The 24,348-nt window shown below is 40.3% G+C and overlaps 1 protein-coding gene across 8 annotated transcripts in view; it reads right to left on the reverse strand.

Annotated features, from left to right (window-relative positions):
• ULK4 (unc-51 like kinase 4) overlaps positions 1 to 24,348 on the reverse strand; it is a 703,273-nt gene that overhangs the window by 201,038 nt on the left and 477,887 nt on the right. For all 8 annotated transcript variants that reach the window (XM_030935299.1, XM_030935309.1, XM_010374299.2 and 5 more), the window contains 2 exons: positions 16,840 to 17,006; positions 9,255 to 9,353 (listed from right to left, as the gene is read on the reverse strand). In XM_030935299.1, the coding sequence (XP_030791159.1) occupies positions 9,255 to 9,353; positions 16,840 to 17,006 (266 nt within the window). The remainder of the gene's footprint in view (positions 1 to 9,254; positions 9,354 to 16,839; positions 17,007 to 24,348) is intronic.

Raw genomic sequence — 24,348 nt, forward strand, 5'->3', positions numbered from 1 at the left:
GATTGGAAAAGTAAAAACTTGCATTTCATTTTTTTCACTTAATTTTCCCTTATTAACTAATGAACTTATATGTGTTTGGTGAAATTAACATTGGGCATTTGTATTTTTGCTGTTATGAATTACCTGCCTAATTCCTTTGACCACTTTTCTCCTGGGGGTATCTATTTCTAAATGATTTAAGTGACTTCATATATATATATGTGTGTGTCTGTGTGTGTATGTGTGTGTGTATATATATATATATATATATATATATATATATAGTCATATCCTTACAGATACTATGTCTCGTAATGAATTTGTTATAAGTTGTGGAACTCCAAAAACTATCAGTTATTACCACTCTGCCCAATTCTCACATAAGTGAGATGTATAAATATAATGTTACACTAAAATTCTGATGTGTTTTTACCTGGTTCTAATATCTAACCTTCAGACTTGGTTATTAGAGTCCAATTATTAAGACTCAATTTCCTCATTGATGCACATAAAAACTCAACCATTAATTATGCAAAAGTATTCTTATCCTACATTTAAAAATCAAGGCAAGAAAATAAAACGGCCAAGCACGGTGGCTCATGCCTGTAATCCCATCACTTTGAAAGACCAAGGCGGATGGATCACAAGGTCAGGAGTTTGAGACCAGCCTGGCCAGTAAGGTGAAATCCTGTCTCTACTTAAAAAAGGTACAAAAAAAAAAAAAAAATTAGCTGGGCATGGTGGCATGTGCCTGTAATCCCAGCTACTCAGGAGGCTGAAGAAGGAGAATTGCTTGAAGCCGGGAGGCGGGGGTTGCAATGAGCCAAGATGGTGCCACTGCACTCCAGCCTGGGCGACAGAGTGAGACTCCGTCTCAAAAAAAAAAAAAAAAAAAAAAAGAAAAAAGAAAAAAAAGAAAAGAAAAGAAAATACACCTTAAAAACCTTTTAATTAGCTAGACTTTGCTTTTGGCATGACCCACGTTTCACAGTTCCACATTCAATTCTTCCTTCCACCCCTCTAGCTCCCATCTCTTGTCTATCTGTCTGTCCCATTGCCCTAGTCTTGTTCTTTCAGTGAAATGTATTCATATTAAAGGATTACTTCCTGAAAGGGGGCTTGAAAAGAAGACAGGAGAATGCTGGAGTATGCATCATCATGGGTGAGAATGAGTTTCCGGAGGAGCTGCTTTCTGGAATGCCTCATATCCCACCACATAAATGCATGTTTTTCTACTCAACCTAGAGCAGGCAGCTTTGGCCAATAACAAAATGGCATTAAAAAACATATTGCTACATGACAGCCACTCAAGACAAAGGCATAAAATTTAATGGGAGAAAGCAGATCTGCAGTTCCAGGGCCTTTCTTCCCTAAAGCTAGACAAATCTAAACATTGAATGTCAGGGCCCTGGGGACTTTTCTGTTAGAAAAGGGTAATGATGCTGTGGCATCTATTTTGACTGCTCAGAGGCTTCTGTGCTCACCAATGCTACCGGGATCCTAGGGCTAGGATTTTATGCATTGCAGTGGCTATAAGTATAGCAATTTTCCAGAAACACATGGGTCCCTGGTTAATGTCATCTGCCCTTTGGTATCCTTTCTTGTCAATCAAAGATAGGGTTTGGGTTGCTTCAGAAATACAGGCTGCCCAATGAATGTCAGGGCAAACCCTGCTAAGAAGAGGACAACTTCTAGAGAGAAGTCTAAATGATGCAATTTTAAAGTGAGCGAGACAAGCCAGTGAGCCATCACCACCACCTCCTCTTACTAGAGACCACGCAGGACAGCAAGAGTGCTGCGGACAAATTCTCTGAATAAATTTGTATTTGAATCTATGTCTTACCAGACTTAGTCTGTCGTCAGTTACAATGAGAAGATACATTACATTTGCTAGCTCTTTACTTCCTTTCCTACACAAATATAATTAAATCCCTTCTCTGTAACAGGCCCCAAAGTGAAGCAAACAGATATGGCTTCTGCCTTCCTAGGGTTTACAGTTTAGTGGGAGGGACAGAGACATAAACAAGTGTTTTTGGTACCAGGTAACAGGAAGTGTTAGGACTAGGAGGCTGGGGATGCTATGGGAGCTGGGGTCTGAGGCAAGCTAACCCAGTTTTCATGGGTGTGAGCAGCTTCCTAAAATAAGTGACACTGACGCCAAGACCTGAAAGTCAAGGAAAAGTCAGCAAAATGAAAGGAGAATGAGCTAAGGGAAATCAAGGCATGTTTAAAGAACTGAAAAGAGCTGGTACACAGAACATAGAATATGACAAGGAAAACCTAGAGAAAGTGCTAGAACCATAAGAAAGGGTTCAATTATCTATGATTTTGTAAGCCTGTTCAGAAGTTGGAGTTTATTAAGTCGATGAATGACAGGGTGAGTTTTGCATTTTGGAAAGAACACTATGCCTGTACGATGGAGAAGACAGTAGAGGGAGCAAGAACAGGTAGAGAATCCAGGTGGAAGGCTTCTGCGGTCCTGTAAGGGCAGGAGGATGGTGGTGGCCTTCATGATAGTGCTCATGGCAATAAGGAGAAAATGGCAGTCTGTAACTTGTGATGTGTTTGGGTAGCAGAACTGCCAGGGCTTGATGAGATGGGGCAGGATGGTGAAGGAAAAGACAAGAATGATGTCCACATTCTTGGCTTGGGCAATTGAGTGGAAATTAGTTTCATGTGCTGACAGACAAAGCACAAAAGGAGGAACAGTTTTATTTTTATTATTTTATTTTCTCGAGACGGAGTCTCGCTCTGTCACCCAGGCTGGAGTGCAATGGCACCATTTCGGCTCACTGCAACCTCTGTCTCCTGGTTTGAAGCAATTCTCCTGCCTCAGTCTCCCAAGTAGTTGGGACTACAGGCATGTGCCACCATGTCCGGTTAATTTTTGTATTTTTAGTAGAGACAGGGTTTCACCATACTGGCCAGACTGGTCTTAAACTCCTGACCTCAAATGATCTGCCCACCTCAACCTCCCAAAGTGCTGGGATTACAGCTGTGAGCCACCATGCCTGGCCCCAAGTTTTATTTTAAAAAAATATTTTAGAGACCAGGTCTCACTATGTTGCCCAGGCTGGTCTTCAACTCCTGGGCTCAAGTGATCCTCCTGCCTTGGCCTTCTAAAGTATGAACAGTTTTGAGGAGGTACTTATGATGAGTTTGTTTTAACCCTGTTGAATCTGAGGTACTTATGGTGTATCCACTGGAAATGTCCAGAAGGCAGATGGGCGGTGGCTACTCAGAAAAAGGGGTATCACCTTTAAATGGAGTACTGACTCCTTAGAGGAGCTGCTTAGTATAGAACTAATAAAATCCCCAATCTCTTGGGCTTGACTTGCAAAAACACTACTACTACCCCTGGGCTCCATCACCGTAAACCATAATCACCATAAAGCATTATCTGTATTTCATGCCACTGACCGTGAGGTCAGCAGGAAAGACAAGGAGAACAGGCAAGTACAAGTCCACCACCATTTGAAAAGAAAAATCTGCTCATATACTTTGTGAAAGGAAGAAATTTAGTAATAAAAATGGAAAACAGAAATGGACTTCTCCTACATTGTGTTTTATTTTTAATTTATTTTTATGTTAATTTACCTATTTTTAAAACTGGCACAGTGATCTCAGAAACATGAATTGATAGGAATCATTAGATGTTCAGGTGACAGCTTGGTCTCCCAGTTGCCTAGCATAGCCACGCTGATACCAGTTGAGGACTGGGTCCTAAAGGGACTGTCGAGGAACATCTTTTCAGTGGCCAAAAAAGGCACACACGATTCAGGTGAAATAAACAGAATGATATAAATTAGTCTAAACACTGGCACCTTTGATATATAATAAATAATATTTTTAAAATAATACCTCCTATAAATTTGGAAATATCTATTTTAATTGAGGGACAAGCAGGCTGTAGCATAATTTCTTATCATAATTAACTATCTAATTTAAAAACTTATCTAGAATATATAGTTTGGTTTCTCGTTTTCTTTTTTCCAGTAATAAAACACTTCGGTCAAATAATAACTGTGCTTTATCTTTCCTTCAGGAGACACAGTCAGCTTATTATATCCTATATTAGCCATATCTTATACTATGGTTACCAATTTGAAGTTCCCCCTGAAATTGTGAACTATGTGCAGAACTCTGCATATAAGCAAGTCTGGGCATTTTTATGGTAAGAGAATCAAGAATAATCAGATTGTCAAAACAGACTTAGAATCACCGTCTTACATAAACATTTCACTATGGCTCTCCTACAGTGTATATTATAAATACAGGTCATAAATTATAGGTTGACAGATTTCATATTCTCTTAAGGATAAGTAGGTTTACTTTCATAGGACCATATCTGGAAAAAACCTCAAAAGCTAACAAGTTCATTCTGTTGCCTTTAGGCCAAATGCTTCCAAAATTATCCAAGTCAGATGAAAACTGAAAGTATGTTTATTTTTCCCTACGGGAAAGCAATTCCAGCACCTCATTCTGTAACCTATTACATTTTTTAACAACCACTGTAAAATTTATCTTTGGTCTGTATGTGCTCTAGTTTAGGTCCTCAATAGCTTTATTACTATTTTTCTTCACTTTATACACAGCTATAAATGTGTGTTAATCTTGCCCAGAGAAGACATATGGCAGTGTTCTTGTCACAGGCCATTTTTAAACCTAATGGTTCCAATGAGAAATGTGTATATATTGTACACAATGCAGCCCACACACATTAGGCATACGTCTAGTCAATACACTAGAACCTAACTATGATCAAGTTACAAGTAACAGTTCAGTGTCACAAAGAGCTGGGAAAAACCGCTCAGAGGACAATTTTATTCCTTGGGTAATCACCTGCCCTGAACACTGGGTGGCATCACCATTGGGCTGCAGGGCTCTAAGCAGAACAGTGAAAGCTGCAGCTCCAGCAGAATTCCAGGAGAAAGGCGGGAAGACCTCAAAGCAGTGGGTAGTATTCAAGGAAACTGGACCCTGTGCTTTTATATATGTGAATATTCAAGGTAAGAAACCAGAGGACAATCTGGAAAAAAACAGGGAACAAGAGGGGGCCTTTGGGAGGAACTTCCAAACACAAGGGAGGATGTCTATAAAGAAGGTTCCAAGATTCACCTTATAAAGAATCCTAAACTGAGCAGAGGGGTAGCATCAGAGGTTCGCTGGGTGAGAGAGACAAAAGGAGCACTTTATGAGGGCAGAACAGACTATTCCAACAAATCATAGCAAGCAGATGATAAGGCTAAAAATCAGATATAATATGTGATCAAAGGGGAAATTTTCGAGAAATGACACTTGATCATTTCTCCCAGGTATCATCTCATTTAATCCTCAGGCTCAGAGACAAAGAGTGCCCCATCCAAGATCACACAGGTGGGCAGCAGCAGAGCCAGACATTCACTCTTGGATTTCTGTCTCAAAATCCACAGCTCCTGGCAACCTCTGGCCAGAATCGTATAATATTCCAATTCAAGTAATTAGGGGATAGTACCATGTACAAAACAAATGCAATATGAATTTCAGGAACTATTGGTAGTACAGACCAATAAATTGTCATATTCCTACTATAAGGTTGAACCAAATGAAACTGCTACTTTTGTAGGCCCCAAATGGTCGGATATTGGCAATTTTATGTGATTCAATGTAATATCAAGGAATTAAAAATAAAAAGGGAAGGTGTCAGCCTAAATATAGAGCCCAAGGTGGTACCCTCTTGTGTTTAAATTTTATAAAAAACAGAAGAAGAATAGTGAGAGAAGAATACATAAAGCATGCTAATAAATATTTAAATGCAAAATCTTCAAATACCAACAAAAACCTTCACATTTTATGTTCTATACTCACCTTCCTCCCTGATTACTGGAATTCGAAAGTCAGCCTTCTGGGGAACCTTCTGATTTTGAACTTGGTAGATACATACTGCCCTATTTAACAGACCTCTGTGGCCTACAGAGAGCCACCTATCTGTTCCAAGTTCCAGGTTCTCTGCTCTTCATCTACTTCAGAACCTCCAGAAAGCTCCCCAGGCAGCACCTAGGCCACTCCAGGGTAGATAATTAAGTCTGCATTTCAAGTTTCAACTACTGCTCCATCCAGGGATTTTTCATTATGGCCTACAGTATTTGGTTGTTAGATTATCTGGAATAGACACCTGTTCAACAAACAATTCTGAAAGAAGCAGATTCCTCCAGGAGAGGAGATGGGAGTATCTACTCTCTTTCTACTGAGAGTTAAATCCAATCACTGAAACCCAGCAATTAAACAGTGTCATCAGGGCAGCTGTTACAAGGAATACAAGCAAACCCAGGTTCATCAGAGCTATTCTGTATTGGTGTTCCTCGTATTTTGAAGACATAATCGTTTCTATTTCCTAATTAACTCTGCTAATTAGATATAACTACATAAAATAGAAGTGTAAAATATTTTGTGCTTCCTAAACAAAAATGTTTTGTGAAGTCTACAAGCATTTTTGTCCATTTATGTGTTTGTCACAAATGGACAAAAGGCCATCATCCTTGGGATAAAAAGGCAAAAAGTAGCCTCCATTCAGAACATCTTAAACTATGAAAAATGCATCTGGAAATGACTCCATGTTTGAGCTAGGAATATCTTCCATTCATGAAGACCTCCAAAACTTAAAAACAGCCAAAACAGAATGGCTTTTGAATCAAAACATTGTATTTCAGTGAGACTATTCCCGAAAATGGAATAAAGTTAAGAGTTTAACGTGTTTGCAGTTAATCCAGAGGCCAAGGAGAATGGTGGTAGGGAAAATGTAGACATTGAGTTCAGACCCCGAGCTCTCTTGCATTTTTATCCTTTCTAACCTTTGGGGTACCTATTTGGAAGGTAAGGATGGGCCTATGTCATAAGGAAAGAAGGGCTAAATAAGATCAAAGGTAAAGCACTAATAGAATCTAGCTCATTGTCAACACTGGTTAACAGTGGTGAAATTGTGTATTTTTTAAATTTTTTAAAATTTAATATTTAACTTAATTTTTTTTTGAGACAGGGTCTCACTGTTTCACTCTTTTGCCCAGGCTAGAGTGCAGTGATATCATCATCGCTGGCTGTGGCCTCACACTCCTGGGCTCAAGCAATCTTCAAGCCTCAGCCTCCCAAGTAGCTAGAACCACAGGTGTGCACCACTACACCTGGCCAAATTTTAAACATTTTTATAGAGACGGAGTCCTGCTGTGTTGCCTAGGCTAGTCTCAAATACCAGGACCCAGTCGATTCTCCTATCTCGACCTCCCAAAGTGCCAAGATTACAAGCATAAGCCACCACACCTGGCCTGTATCAATTTTTATATAGCTATATTTATTGAGCATATACTATATGCCAGGTACTGTTCATTATTTAATCCTCAACATAATTTCATGATCTCATTAGCATTACCAACTTCATTTTATAGATGAAGAAACTGTGGCATCAATAAATTAAGTAACAAATATTGTTACTTAATATTTGCCCAAAGTCACACAGCTGGTAAGTGGCAGAGCTAAGCTGAGCCCATGCCCATGAACTCTGCATGCAATACTGTCTTGCATTATTACTGAAATTGTTCACTCCACTTTATTTCTCATATTTCATCTTCCATGTAGTTTCTAACTTATAATTCCATGGAACATAGATATCATAGAAAAATCTCATTTAAGAAAGGGCAACTAGATGTTCTTAACTAGAAAGATGATAAAATTAGGCTGGGCGTGGTGGCTCACACCTGTAATCCCAGCACTTTGGGAGACCGAGGCGGGCAGATCACTTGAAATCAGGAATTTGAGACCAGCCTGGACAACATGGTGAAACCCCGTCTCTACTAAAAATACAAAAATTAGCCAGGCACGGTGGTGGGTGCCTGTAATCCCAGCTGCTTGGGTGACTGAGGCAGAAGAATTGCTTGAACCTGGTAGGCGGAGGTTGCAGTGAGCTGAGATCATGCCACCTCACTCCAGCCTGGGCAAGAGAGTGAGACTTCGCCTAAAAAAAATAATAATTAAAAAAAAATTTTTAAGATGATAGAATTGGCAAAAATATAAAGTTAAAATCAATTAGGAACAATAATTTGATTTTTAAAGACTGAGAAGTTTTGTAGACAGTGAAATTATATGTTTAAAACAGTTTTTTAAATTTCTTATTTTTCTAGGCCAGGCGCGGTGGCTCAAGCCTGTAATCCCAGCACTTTGGGAGGCCGAGACGGGTGGATCACGAGGTCAGGAGATCGAGTCCATCCTGGCTAACACGGTAAAACCCCGTCTCTACTAAAAAATACAAAAAACTAGCCAGGCGAGGCGGCGGGCGCCTGTAGTCCCAGCTACTTGGGAGGCTGAGGCAGGAGAATGGCGTGAACCCAGGAGGAGGAGCTTGCAGTGAGCTGAGATCCGGCCACTGCACTCCAGCCCGGGCGACAGAGCAAGACTCCGTCTCAAAAAAATAAAAAAAAAAAAATAAATAAATAAATAATAAAGTTTTTATTTTTCAAGATGGAGTCTTGCTTTTTCACCCAGGCTGGAGTGAAGTGGCATGATCTTGGCTCACTGCAACCTCCGTCTCCCAGTTTCAAGTGATTCTCCTGTCTCAGTCTCCCGAGCAGCTGGAATTACAGGTGCACACCACCACACTCGACTAATTTTTTTTTATTTTTAGTAGAGACGGGGTTTCACCATATTGGTCAGGCTGGTCTCAAACACCGACTCAAATGATTCACTCACCTCGGTTTCCCAAAGTGCTAGGCTAAAACTGTTTAATACGTCCAAACTCTGAATTTCTGTTGAGCTCTTTTTGTATATTCAATGGTCTTGTATAGTCTTACCTGTTTTTATTTAATTTTGCTTATTTCACTCCATTTCTATTGAGATTGAGGGGGTGTGCCCTAGGTCTGTGTCTGTGCTTTTGCATTTCTGGGGGAGTCCTGCATGCCAAGTCAAACTCTAAAATATCTTTTTGAAAATAAATTGATTCCCATAGCAATTTCTTCTTTCTTCTTATAATTCATTTGTTGAATTTCTTACCTCACATTCATTAAGAAAGTAATTAGATTTGAGATTTTTGAGATTTTGCCTTACCTAAACATCTATTTAAATAAGTAAGCCACCTGGTTTTAAAATAAAGTAGAGATTTAGTTTTCCAGGCCAAATAATCTTCTGAAAGTTCTTTTGGCTCTAGTTTTGAAGGGAATGAAAATAACACAGAAACTCAAGAGATCATGAAATTCAAATACAATTACTTCAAGTTCAGTAATGCGCCAAAAGACATACAGGTGAGCTCTTACCAGTGGAATGAGCAGGCTAATCAGGTCTGTTAAAGGTTTGCTGAGCAGCAGCAGGTCTTCTGCAGCCTGAGTGTCCTCTCCTGAGCCAGACTTCTGGGCCTGGAACAGGGAGAAGAGAAATGAAAGACAGTCTTGGTGATTAGTCAGCTTGGCTAAAGGAAACAGGACCACTCTGTCTGGCAGACACAAGGGGCTGAGGAAGCATTCTACCTCGGTTCCCAGGGATGGAATAGATGGAGGCCCCAGAAGAGATACTATGCTTTGTTATGACACAAGGAGTGTAGCTATTGCCACTGCCACCAGCTCAGGCTATAGAGGCTGACCTCTGTACAGCACATAGATGAAAGAATTACAAAGGTTGCTGCTGCTGGAGGAATAATGGTGATGTATCATATATTGCAGTGGGGAAGGACTTAATCTTTTTTTTTTTTTTAGATGGAGTCTCGCTCTGTCACCCAGGCTGCAGTGCAGTGGCACGGTCTCAGCTCACTGCAACCTCTGCCTCCTGGGTTCAAGCGATTCTCCTGACTCAGCCTCCCAAGTAGCTAAGATTACAGGCTCTTTCCACCACGCCTCGCTAGTTTTTGTATTTTTAGTAGAGACGGGGTTTTGCCATGTTGGCCAGGCTGGTCTCTAACTCCTGACTTTACGTGATCCACCCATCACAGCCTCCCAAAATGCTGGCATTACAGATGTGAACCACCGCGCCCAGCCAAAAGTGTTTTATCTTAACCATCCTAAGACCTGAAGAAAATGAACTTCAGAGAAGCTGGGTCGTTTGTCTAACATTTCACAGATAATGGATGACAAAGCCAGAGAACCAAACCCAGGTTGACTCCAAGTCACAAATGCTAATCTCTGAGCATATTTATGCACATTATGATACATACCAAGTGCATTCTGCTGTGCTTTCCTTCTCTATATTGCATACATATGCTCAAATAACATCTAGAATATTTGTCCAACATATCACTGCATGAATAGGCTTCAAATATAGGTCTACATTCCTGTGAATGTGTAGACTTAAATGGCAATGAAAATAAATGAGTGAGTGGTTTTTACATTGTGTGTCTTCTCCCAGGGATTTTATAGAATTGTCTAGTTCCAAAGGAGACTTCTATCACAGAGATGAATAATTTTATATTGAAAAATGGTACGGATTATTTTTTGCATTTGCTATAATATGTATATACTCTTCCTCTCTGTTTTCACTTTTACTCAGAAGAAACAAAACCACTTTTCAATAACGACCTTTGCCAGAGCCAACAGAGCAGGCCAGAGGCTGCCCTGCCTTGAGTCATTAACCTGGACTCCAGGGCCCTTCTCATAAACGCCTAGTTTCCTTCTGCACTTCTGGCCTATGGACAGAATTTCAGTTGCCTGTTTTCTTTGGTTCAGAAGAACTTGACTGAAAATCGGACACCTGTCTTTTAACAACCTGCACATCTCAACAGGTAAGGAGAACAAGGGTCATCATTAGCTTGGAGCTTGCCTCTCACTTCCCTGACTGACTTTATCAGAAACGAAGAAGTTCCTTTCAGGAAACAAATGTGCAGCACTATCCAAGAGGCCTGAACCTTTCTGAATCTTGGCCGTTGATCCCTTGACCTCTGAAACATTATCTGATATGGAATATTACCACATTATCCCTTAGAGCAGATTGATTTCCTCCTGGGAGAGATAAGGCAGTCTTGCAAATCAGCAATGAGGCAGCAGTGAGGGGTATGGTGCCTCCTTTCCAAACACACATAAGCGAGCAAATGGGGCCACAGCACAAGAAACACTGTGGGACTTTTTCCACCAGGATGTCCCAGTCCTCCAGATCCTCCAAGATCTACATAGTCATACGTCATAGTCACCAAGAAACATCGATCCAGCCTACCAGTATTCATGTGGCCACCTCCTTGCAAAGTTGCCAAGAGTTTCAGAAGAAAGAGAATGCTACAGCTTTGCACAACAGAAAGGTGGCACAAAAGAAAGACATTAGAAATTCTACTCTCCCCACAAGAGTACTGGCCCACAAAGGAAGCTCTGTGCAACAAAAGGACATCTGCCTGGATGCAGCAATAAACACCGAAGCCCCCAGAATCAAATGTAAAGGCCCAGGCCTATCTTGTATCTCAGCCTCTCTCCAATTCCACAACATCAGACTCCCTCATGTCGGCCTCCCAACTCCTGGATTTCCCACCCTTTGTGTGCATCTTGTACAGGGCCGGTGTCCCTGTCACCACACCATGACTGTCTGCTCCATCCAGGTCCTCTGATTTTGCCTCTGGTCCCACTGACCCCTTTCCAGAACTCACTCCCTTTTGTCATTGCTGTGTGTGAACTTACCCCACTCCTAGCAATCCCCTAGCTGTTATAGCCCAGGCAAGAGAGGAAGCTAGCCTGGGCTAGGGTGGTAGCAACAGGGTTTGAGAGAGGCAATTGGATGAGTTGGATATGTATGGTAAAATCTACATGATTTGATGACAGATTAGATGTGGGATATAAAAAAGAGGGAAATTTCAAGAATGCCTCCCAGGTTTCTGGTTTGCATGGCAGGGTGAGTGGGGCAGGGCTTGCTGGCAGGGAAATGGATTTGGGGGGTAGATCTTGAGTTCGGCTTTGGTCTACGGGGAATTCTGGTGGTCATATTGAGCAAGCTGCTAGGTATATGAATATTGACTTCAAAGAAGAACTTTAGGTAGAAATATACATTTAGTAGCCTTAAACATATCAAACTAAAGAAGTGGACATTCCTTTGAAACTTGTCATCATTTTAGTTAAACCGTGAGATCCTAGAAGGTGGGGACTGAATCATACTCATCTTCGCATTGCGAAAGTGTGACATGATGGTGTTTGGGGAGCACAGTGAGTGTTAAATTGATCCGAGCCATACCACTGACAGTTATGCTCCACTGTGTGCTAAAACCTGCTGGAGATATAAGACAGGAACTGGGCTGGGCGTGGTGGCTCATGCTTGTAATTCCAGCACTTTGGGAGGCCGAGGCGGGCGGCCTGTCAATTTCTGAGTCATATTTAACATTAAATAGCAATACAGCATTATCTAAAATGAGATAACAGAAGACAGCTTCTCAGCATTAAAACAAACAAACAAACAAACAAACCAGGCCATGTATATTACAATTCTCTTACATCTAGCATTGCTACGCGGATCTAGCACACAGAAGTAGATAATCAACAGAGGTCTGCTAAATATACACAGAGGTAAGGCATCTATAAAGAACAAGAGACAGTTAATTCCTCAAGTAGTTCCTGTCTTATTTTATTTATTTTTTTGAGATAGAGTCCTGCTCTGTCGTCCAGGCTGGAGTGCAGTGGCACGATCTCGGCTTACTGCAACTTCTGCCTCCCGGGTTCGAGGAATTCTCCTGCCTCAGCCTCCCACATAGCTGGGATTACGGGTCCCCGCCAGCACGCCGGGCTAATTTTTGCATTTTTAGTAGAGATGGGGTTTCACCATGTTGGCCAGGCTGGTCTCAAACTTCGGACTTCATGATCCGCCCGCCTCAGACTCCCACAGTGCTGGGATTACAGGTGTCAGCCATCACGCCCAGCCTTTATTTTTATTTTTTGAGATGGAGTCTCACTCTGTCACCCAGGCTGGAGTGCAGTGGCATGATCTCATTCACTGAAATCTCTGCCTCCCAGGTTCATCAAATGATTCTCCTGCTTCAGTCTCCCGAGTAGCTAGGACTACAGGCGTGTGCCACCACGCCTGGATAATTTATTTATTTATTTATTTTTTTTTATTTTTAGTAGAGACGAGGTTTCACCATGTTGGCCAGGCTAGTCTTGAACTCCTGACCTCATGTGATCTGCCCACCTGGGCCTCTCACAATGGGCTGGAATTATAAGCATGAGTCACCATGCCCAACCCAGTTCCTGTCTTTATATCTCCAGCAGGTTTCAGCACACGGCGGAGCAGAACTGTCAATGGTGTGGCTCCGATCAATTCAATTCAACACTTACTGTGCTCCCCAAACACCATCACGTTGCATGTCCGCAATGCAAAGATGAATATGATTCAGTCCCTATTCTCTAGGATCTCATGGTTTAACTACAAAGATGACAAGTTCCAAATAACTGTGCTAAGGCAGAATATGAAAACTGCTATAATAGAGGTAGAAATACAGTTTGGGTGAAGGAGGGAAGTAGGATAATGTCACAACTGACTTCATCACTTGGATGGTGGGGATGGGGTTTACTAGGAGTCATATGGAGTGCAGATATTTCACATGTGGAAATTTCATGAGGAAAGGCACAGGATAAGCACAGCATCCATTTACAAGATGGCAGTGCAACTAACTGTCTGGTTGGGGTATGGGCAGCATGGAGATCAGGCAGATGGGCTGGGAAGGTACCCTGGGGCTCGACTGTATAAGCCTTTGAATGTCTTGGCAAAGAGTTGGAACATTATAGATAATGAGGTGTCACTGAAGTTTTCAAAGGAAGGGAGAAACTATCAGGACTATGGGCTATGACAGAAAAATCTCATCCGCATTCAACAACCAGGCAGAGGGTAGCTCATGGTGAAGGCCAACAAGGGGAAGGCCGTGAAGAAATCAGATTTGATCATTATAAGAGATGCTAAAAATAGACAGCCCCCAAAATAGCCCCCAATCACGGATAGCCTTTATGTGTATGTGAGACTAAGGAAGACTCAGTAGCCACATTACAGTCTTTCAACAATACTGATGTATCTGCAAATCAACAGCAGTTTAATGGTCCTACTATCAGGAGGATGATGTAAAAAGCTTCCCCATACCACCTCAGAAAGGATAAACAAGGCCCAGAATGGAGAGTCAGGTGACCTGAATTAGAATAATAAATATTTGTCTTCCCTAGAAAAGCCCTCCCTAATCTCAAAATTGGGTTTGGTCCCCTGCCTCATTATTCATTCTGCAGCATGTAATACCTTTCGATGGCTGCCTTTTCACACATGCAATAAGATGAAGACTTGCTTCATTATTTGTATGTTGACAGTCTTCTCTATTAACCTGTAAGCTTCCTGAGAGCTAACACCCTTTCTCCCTAGATTCCTGCTGAAATTACAGGTACCTAGCCCTATGCTAGGCTCATAAGTACAAAATAACTCATAAGCCTGCTAGGAGTTAGTCAGTAAATATGAACTGAGTGCTCTTCCATGCACCAGGACTTAGAAATGTGAAAGTCATGGCCCACAGGAGGCCCCCTGTAAACAAGAAAAGAAGAACCTTTCTTCTTGTTGCTGTTCATGATACAGTAACCACTTATTGGTCACCTTCACTGGGCCAGGTATATGTATGCCACTTTACATCTATATATAATTACATATATTTTATTCTCCCATTGAAGTCTCACAACCACCCAGCAGAGTGGTGATCACACCTACTTTCCAGATGAGGAACCTGATACTCAGGTGCAGTAACTTGCCCGAGGTCATACAGGTGGTGGTATGTCTGGGATTTGAATCTAAGGCATTCCAACCTGCACGACCCACATGTCCCCACCACACCAGTGAGTCTCAGGCACTTTGTCTCTGCCTCCATAATCTTTTATACATAACATTCAGAGGTGAACAGGGACCAGTTCTAAATCACGGGGAAGGTAGTGGGTAGGGACTGAACTTCTGATGGAGATTCTGACACATGCCTGCCTTTGCTCCCCCATACACATACTTGCATCATACCACTCTCCTCCCTGGAAAAGTGCTTTGTGAATCTAAGCATCATTATAATTTTAAACACTGGCCTCTCTCAATTTTTCTACTTTAAAGAAGCTCCTATTAGAAGTAGATATAGGTTTCAAGTGCAGAAGAATCTCCAGTGTGAGAAGTATGTCTATAAATGGAAGGGGTGACTTAGGGTTTTGGAAAGTACTTATGGCTCAGTGTTTCAAGGCAGATATGTCTTTGATTCACATTCCATTTCTTTTCTCAACTCTTTCACCTAATTCAGCCTCAAGGACGACTCTTCCTTCATATTGACACCAGGTGTCATGGAGATCAAAGTCAGTGGTCAAGGCCAAAAGCAATATATGGCAGATATTATGAGGGATGATTCAGAAAGATGATAGCAGTAAAATGTACAGTGGTGTTGAAGAATATGAAAACAATAAAAAAAAACAGTGATCTACTGGGAAACTAGCAAGTTGGAAATAGAAAATTCAAAAATATTTTGTATTAAGGAGTTTCCTTTTACAACATCCCTGAGTATCTACCTAATCACTTATAGTAAAAAACAGAATTTCTATTGTTCTGAAGATTTTTAACTTCTGATCCTTTTTTTTTTTTTGTCTATAATTTACAAGAAAATCTTTTACAGATTATCATCAAGGTATCCTGTAAGAATAACTATCAACTACATCTCAAAGAATTACAAAAAAATACCACTATAGAAACTGAAATAAGAAACCATATTCTCTGAAGAGAAACTTACTAGAACAGAGAGGAAAAGATAGGAGAAATACATAATTAGGGATTATTTAAGTATGTAACAATTATTTACTGTTAATTTGGAATTCTTATAAATGAGCTAATAAAAGCACCTAGGTAATTCAAAGGCCATGGCTTTTGAATTAATCTACTCGCTTTACAGTTTGGGTTAAATACTTAGTAACTAGTAATATTTGTTGAGGGGATCTTGGATTTATTAAATCACATTAGACAAGCTAAATACTTGACCAGCTTAACTGTGGAGAAAAGATACAATTTATCATAATGATGAATAACAGAGGCTATCCTGGGGTCTAGGGATTCATTCTTGGCTCTACTACTGTGACTTTGGCAAGGTATCAAAACAGTTTGGTTTCAACTTTAGCTTCTGCGTCTATGCAAGCTTGGATGCTACCATTTGATATACATCTTTTGCAATTGTATCAGGATTTTAAAGATAACAATAAATTCATATTGGCCCTGTCACTTGATCTAAATATCAGCTGACTCCATTGGTTAGAGCATTAAATAAGACAGGCATAGGAAAGTACTCTATAAAACCACATCTCCTTCCTGCCTTACAGTATGATGCTAAGTAAATACAGGTTACAGTTTATGGCTAATTGGCTTTTTCCATAGCCACTGAATACACCTATATTCCTCAAAACCATCTCACAAATCCATGGTATCAGTCAGAAGGGAAAGCAAGTTGAGCTTATGAGTTATATATGTATATGTGTCTACAAACACACATATGCATGTGTATGTACACAAACCCTCAATCCATTATCCCTAGAAAGCTGACCTATCCTGCTAAGGGGGAACTGGAGAGCCACTTCAGTACATGAAAGGCTGCAAACTACTTGGCCAAAATAGGATTGTGCCTAAGGCAAATGCTCTCCTTGGTCAGGAGTGGTTTCCCAGCTAATGCTTGCTAAGTCTTTGCTTAGTAGTAGGCCTCTCCTTCTTTCTCGGAAGATTTTGATCAAATTCTCTGTTCCTGACATTGGTCACCCAAAGATGACTCTTCAGAAGACACACTCTATAGAATGACACGTTCTTTTAAATAAGTAAAGACACAATAGAGGAAGATAAGAAAGAAGAGAATGAAAGGGAAGCATGAAATGGAGTAGGGCTGCTCAAGACACAGGAAAACAGATCCTCTACCTGCAAAGCCAGCCGTACAATACCGGAGGTATAGGTCAGCATACTGTGCAAAATATCAAGCAGGGAAAAGAGCAGTGCAGCTGCCATTTCATTGTTGTTTTTATTGTCCACATCCAAGCACAGTGTGGCAGTTTCAGTGAGCAGGTTACAGATGTGACTGACAAGTCCTGAGGGTAAAAAAGGAAAAGAAAAAAACCTCATCATTAAGTACACAAATGTGTCATATGAACCAAAAAGAGAGGCATTCTGGCTCGATGCTGCATAAACCCTATGCAATACTTAAACTGTACTCTTATCAGATTCACTGAGGAAAGTTGTTTAAAATGCAAGTTTCCAGGCCTCACTCCCAGAGAGTCTGCTAAGGAGTCAGGGATGGGGCTTAGGAAAATACTTGTTAAAGAAGTTCCCCCCCAAGGATTTTGATGCAAAGGTGCCAAACCACAGCTTGAGAAACACCATCCTACATGGGCAGGCTTCACAGGGTCTGAGGACTCCCTGACGCTGAAGGAAAGCAACTGTCCCCAGATTCTTGTTTGAAGGCAGTTTTCTTTAGTGCATGATCAAGGGCCACAGTGGACCCAGTGGTCTGGTCTATCTAGCAACTGGGTGGTTTCAATAATGCAGTCCAAAAATGTAAGATTAATTATAAGAAATTTGAAAATTAGAAATTACCAGGCGCCATCCCTTTGTCTCTGCAAATCTCATATTAACAGTGTAGTTGGTCTTTACTGATGTTTAGTTTGACACAGTCTGCTACAATAAATACATTTTCACATTTTGGGGTTATTGTTACATTTAAATTGACAGTTTTATTCTATTATATAGTGTCACCCTTTGAATTCACAAAAATGAAATACAACAAAAGTAAAATTACAACATGAAATAATGTTATAAACCTAAATGATGAATGAGAAATTTGGGACCAGTAGAGCATAAATTCAGATGTTCTTAAAAAAAAGTGAACATTCTAAGATAAATATTTTACACACACAGATGGGGGAAAAGCATGGCAAGGAAGTCTGATGTGTATTAAGAGCTATATTTTATCGGACCTGCAATCTACTTGTCCCTAATCCAGATGATCAACGGAATGGAAACTCAGCTAAGCACAGCCATATAAGTTTTGGCATCTCTTCCATACAGTGCACCTTGTCACTTCCAGCAAAACAATACAGTCTTCCTGACAAATGCAAAATTATCACAAAATTATCAGATTACAAAAGTGAACTAATTTTGTCACTAAAGGCAGTGACATAGAATGATAGACGCATCATTCAAAGTTATACCTCCTGTGGCAATAAAAAAAAGGGTATAAGTCCCACACAACTGCTAAGATGCTTATAAAAACAAAAACAAAACTGAGTTTCAAGGCTGAAAATAAACACACTTGAAAGTAGAATGAATATTGCCAAAATTTCCTTATCAAATGACAAGTCTGATAACCCATATCATCAATGATACATAGTGCAGAAAAGCAATTATTACAGCATGTGCCCTGCACCAGCAGACATTCTCCTGAGAGTTACAACGCATCATCCATGTACAGGCTATGAATCAGTACTTGGCATCTGTGAGCTGTAGACAGACTAGCAGGGCTTGAAAACACAGTATTTGGTAAATATACACTGCAAGAGAACAGGTTTTTCATTTGGGAGTTCCTGATGACTTTGTGACATGTCACATAGACGGTCAAAGGTAAAAGGGGTGAGTACTGGTGGAGTCCAGCTCTGTGAGCTGCAAAGAAGGATACAGTTCTTCAGGAGGCAGAGGTGGGCCCCAGAGCACCCATCTACATACTGCTTACTTCAGAGTAAACAGCTAGTGGGCATCAATGTTCTTCTTGATCTTTATTCAGCCTTCAAGGAAGGAGTGCAAAGAACGAATGCAATCAAATGCCTGCTGGGACAGAAAGTATTTCCAGTCTACTGTGTAAAAAACAGGCAACAAATGCCAAGCTCTGATTTTACACACTGAAGTCATCAGCTCCCAAGGGAAGGTTCTCAGATAAGATTAGAAATGAAGTATGAGATAAAAATATTTCTTCACAACAGTGATAACGCCAGCAAAACCCATTAATATGATTTTAAGAAGCAGATCTTGGCCGGGCGCGGTGCCTCAAGCCTGTAGTCCCAGCACTTTGGGAGGCCGAGACGGGCAGATCATGAGGTCAGGAGATCGAGACCATCCTGGCTAACACGGTGAAACCCCGTCTCTACTAAAAAATACAAAAAACTAGCCGGGCGAGGTGGCGGGTGCCTGTAGTCCCAGCTACTCGGGAGGCTGAGGCAGGAGAATGGCGTGAACCCGGGAGGCGGAGCTTGCAGTGAGCTGAGATCCAGGCCACTGCACTCCAGCCTGGGTGACAGAGCGAGACTCCATCTCAAAAAAAAGAAAAAAGAAAAAAAAAAGAAGCTGATCTCAGGCATATTTTCAGTTTTCTTCATAGCCAGAACTTTCATTTCAGGGTCAAAATGCATGTTTTTCATGTTTAAATTTTTTATTATGAAAACAAAGTCATGAGACAGTTCAGCAAAATGAACTTTCATTACCCTTTTCAACAATATCAATATTGTGTCTATTTTATCTGTCTTTTCAAAAGCATTTTAAAGCAAATACCAGAAAAAGTCTTATTTCTCCTGTAAATACTTCTGTATAGTATAACACATACTCATTTTTAACTATAATACCATTGCCACTTTTAAAAATTAATGTTATTTTTTTTTTTTTTTTTTTGAGACGGAGTCTCGCTCTGTTGCCCAGGCTGAAGTGCAGTGGCCAGATCTCAGCTCACTGCAAGCTCCGCCTCCCGGGTTTATGCCATTCTCTCGCCTCAGCCTCCCGAGTAGCTGGGACTACAGGCGCCTGCCACCACGCCCGGCTAGTTTTTTGTATTTTTTTAGTAGAGACGGGGTTTCACCATGTTAGCCAGGATGGTCTCGATCTCCTGACCTCGTGATCCGCCCGTCTCGGCCTCCCAAAGTGCTGGGATTACAGGCTTGAGCCACTGCGCCCTGCCAAATTAATGTATTTTTAATATACTCCTCAACTGTCTCCAGACTATCTTTTTACAATTAGTTTCTATGAATCAGGATGCAAAGCAGCTCCGCAAATTCCATTTGGTCATGGACCTTAAGTCTCCTTTAATGTCTGAAAGTCCTTCCTCTAACTTACAATTTTTTATGCCACTTATTCGTCAGATAAATTAGAACAGCTTTCTTGTAGATTTTCTCATAGATTTGTTCCTATATCCCTACAGTCCTGTAAATTGGTAACTGCACCTAGAGACTTGATTTAATTCAGGTTCAATTCCTTTGGCAATAATACCTGGGGCTGGGTTCTTTGGATTTCCTGTTGCATCTTATTTGGAAAGATATACCATTTGTCTTAGTGATGTTAAAACTGATCCATGGATTCAAGGGTTGTTATTTTGAAAAGGAAAGGCAAGATAAATGTTTATTCTTTCCTGTCATTTACCACTTTCAGAACAATGATTTTGGAGTGTTAGCAACTACCAAAGAAAAACAAGGTGTGAAGTAGGAAAGGTAGAGGAAGACAGAAACTACCAAAAGTTACTAAAGCATTCATTTTGTAGCATCATTGTGAATATACTGGATTTTTAAATAATATATATTATGAGTTTTGATTTCAGTCACTATTCATTTATATGCTCAATATGTTCTACTTTTGGCCACGAAAAGCTCCTTGAAAGTATCATTGCTTCTGCTATAATAACGTGCCCTGAGTTCATATTATAGAATTCCTGTCTCTGACTGGGCATTAGATGCTTCTACAAGGAGCGCTGGTTTCGTTCAATGATAATTTGTACTTAGAGACCATGGTCTGAGTACTCAGGGTGTTCATTGCTACTGAGTCACTGATTCAGTAAACAGAGATAGGAAGGATCTATCTCTTTAAGAAAAAAGAGCTCATGCAGATATTACTAATGCCAGAGTCCAGAAACAGACCTACAATTATATGGTCAAATGAATTTCAACAAGGAATTCTTCAGAAAAAAATCCTTTTCAACAAAAGGGTAAGGAAAAACTAAGTATCCAAATAGGGGGAAAGAGAGAGATCCTTGACCATTACCTCACACAATATACAAAACCGAATTTCAGATGAACGATAGATCTAAACATACAAGCTAAAATTATAAAGGCTCTAACAGAAAATGTAAGAGAAGATTTTGCAACTAGGAGGTAGGCAAGATTTCTGAGGATTCCAAAATACCTGGTCTTTAAAAAATGGATAAATTAGATACAGACTGGCAAATTGGATAAAGAGTCAAGATCCATCAGTTTGCTATATTCAGAAGACCCATCTCACATGCAGAGACACACAGAGGCTCAAAATAAAGGGATGGAGGAAGATCGACCAAGCAAATGGAAAGCAAAAAAAAGCAGGGGTTGCAATCCTAGTCTCTGATAAAAACAGACTTTAAACCATCAAAGATCAAAAGAGACAAAGAAGGCCATTTCATAAAGTTAAAGGAATCAATTCAACAGGAAGAGCTAACTATACTAAATATCTATGCACCCAATACAGGAGCACCCAGATTCATAAAGCAAGTCCTTAGAGACTTACAAAGAGACTTAGACTCTCATACAATAATAATGGGAGACTTCAACACCCCACTGTCAACATTAGACAGATCAACGAGACAGAAAGTTAACAAGGATACCCAGGAATTGAACTCAACCCTGCACCAAGCAGACCTAAGAGACATCTACAGAACTCTCCACCCCAAATCAACAGAATATACATTCTTCTCAGCACCACATCACACTTACTCCAAAATTGACCACATAGTTGGAAGTAAAGCACTCCTCAGCAAATGTACAAGAACAGAAATTATAACAAACTGTCTCTCAGACCACAGTGCAATCAAACTAGAACTCAGGACTAAGAAACTCAATCAAAACCGCTCAACTACATGGAAACTGAACAACCTGCTCCTGAATGACTACTGGGTACATAACGAAATGAAGGCAGAAATAAAGATGTTCTTTGAAACCAATGAGAACAAAGATACAACGTACCAGAATCTCTGGGACACATTTAAAGCAGTGTGTAGAGGGAAATGTATAGCACTAAATGCCCACAAGAGAAAGCAGGAGAGATCTAAAATTGACACCCTAACATCACAATTAAAAGAACTAGAGAAGCAAGAGCAAACACATTCAAAAGCTAGCAGAAGGCAAGAAATAACTAAGATCAGAGCAGAACTGAAGGAGATAGAGATACAAAAAATCCTCCAAAAAAACTAATGAATCCAGGCGCTGTTTTTTTAAAAAGATCAACAAAATTGACAGACTGCTAGCAAGACTAATAAAGAAGAAAAGAGAGAAGAATCAAATAGACGCAATAAAAAATGATAAAGGGGATATCACCACCGACCCCACAAAAATACAAACTACCATCAGAGAATACTATAAACACCTCTACGCAAATCAACTAGAAAATCTAGAAGAAATGGATAATTTCCTGGACACTTACACTCTCCCAAGATTAAACCAGGAAGACGTTGAATCCCTGAATAGACCAACAGCAGGCTCTGAAATCCAGGCAATAATTAATAGCCTACGAATCAAAAAATGTCCAGGACCAGAAAGATTCACAGCTGAATTCTACCAGAGGTACAAGGAGGAGCTGGTACCATTCCTTCTGAAACTATTCCAATCAATAGAAAAAGAGGGAATCCTCCCTAACTCATTTCATGAGGCCAACATCATCCTGATACCAAAGCCTGGCAGAGACACAACAAAAAAAGAGAATTTTAGACCAATATCCCTGATGAACATCAATGCAAAAATTCTGAATAAAATACTGGAAACCAAATCCAGCAGCACATCAAAAAGCTTATCCACCATGATCAAGTGGGCTTCATCCCTGGGATGCAAGGCTGGTTTAACATATGCAAATTAATAAATGCAATCCAGCATATAAACAGAACCAAAGACAAAAACCACATGATTATCTCAATAGATGCAGAAAAGGCTTTTGACAAAATTCAACAGTCCTTCATGCTAAAAACGCTCAATAAATTCGGTATTGATGGAACATATCTCAAAATAATAAGAGCTGTGTATGACAAACCCACAGCCAATATCATACTGAATGGGCAAAAACTGGAAGCATTCCCTTTGAAAACTGGCACAAGACAGGGATGCCCTCTCTCACCACTCCTATTCAACATAGTGTTGGAAGTTCTGGCTAGGGCAATCAGGCAAGAGAAAGAAATCAAGGGTATTCATTAGGAAAAGAAGAAGTCAAATTGTCCCTGTTTGCAGATGACATGATTGTATATTTAGAAAACCCCATTGTCTCAGCCCAAAATCTCCTTAAGCTGATAAGCAACTTCAGCAAAGTCTCAGGATACAAAATCAACGTGCAAAAATCACAAGCATTCTTATACACCAGTAACAGACAAGCAGAGAGCCAAATCAGGAATGAACTTCCATTCACAATTGCTTCAAAGAGAATAAAATACCTAGGAATCCAACTTACAAGGGATGTAAAGGACCTCTTCAAGGAGAACTACAAACCACTGCTCAGTGAAATAAAAGAGGACACAAACAAATGGAAGAACATACCATGCTCATGGATAGGAAGAATCACTATCGTGAAAATGGCCATACTGCCCAAGGTTATTTATAGATTCAATGCCATCCCCATCAAGCTACCAATGACTTTCTTCACAGAATTGGAAAAAACGGCTTTAAAGTTCATATGGAACCAAAAAAGAGCCCGCATTGCCAAGACAATCCTAAGTCAAAAGAACAAAGCTGGAGGTATCACGCTACCTGACTTCAAACTATACTACAAGGCTACAGTAACCAAAACAGCATGGTACTGGTACCAAAACCGAAATATAGACCAATGGAACAGAACAGAGCCCTCAGAAATAATACCACACATCTACAGCCATCTGATCTTTGACAAACCTGAGAGAAACAAGAATGGGGAAAGGATTCCCTATTTAATAAATGGTGCTGGGAAAATTGGCTAGCCATAAGTAGAAAGCTGAAACTGGATCCTTTCCTTACTCCTTATACGAAGATTAATTCAAGATGGATTAGAGACTTAAATGTTAGACCTAATACCATAAAAACCCTAGAAGAAAACCTAGGTAGTACCATTCAGGACATAGGCATGGGCAAGGACTTCATGTCTAAAACACCAAAAGCAATGGCAGCAAAAGCCAAAATCGACAAATGGGATCTAATTAAACTAAAGAGCTTCTGCACAGCAAAAGAAACTATCATCAGAGTGAACAGGCAACCTACAGAATGGGAGAAAATTTTTGCAATCTACTCATCTGACAAAGGGCTAATATCCAGAACGTACAAAGAACTCAAACAAATTTACAAGAAAAAAACAAACAACCCCATCAAAAAGTGGGCAAAGGATATGAACAAACATTTCTCAAAAGAAGGCATTCATACAGCCAATAGACACATGAAGAAATGCTCATCATCACTGGCCATCAGAGAAATGGAATCAAAATCA

The sequence above is a fragment of the Rhinopithecus roxellana genome, chromosome 1 (assembly GCF_007565055.1).
Source record: "Rhinopithecus roxellana isolate Shanxi Qingling chromosome 1, ASM756505v1, whole genome shotgun sequence".
NCBI lineage: Eukaryota > Metazoa > Chordata > Mammalia > Primates > Cercopithecidae > Rhinopithecus > Rhinopithecus roxellana.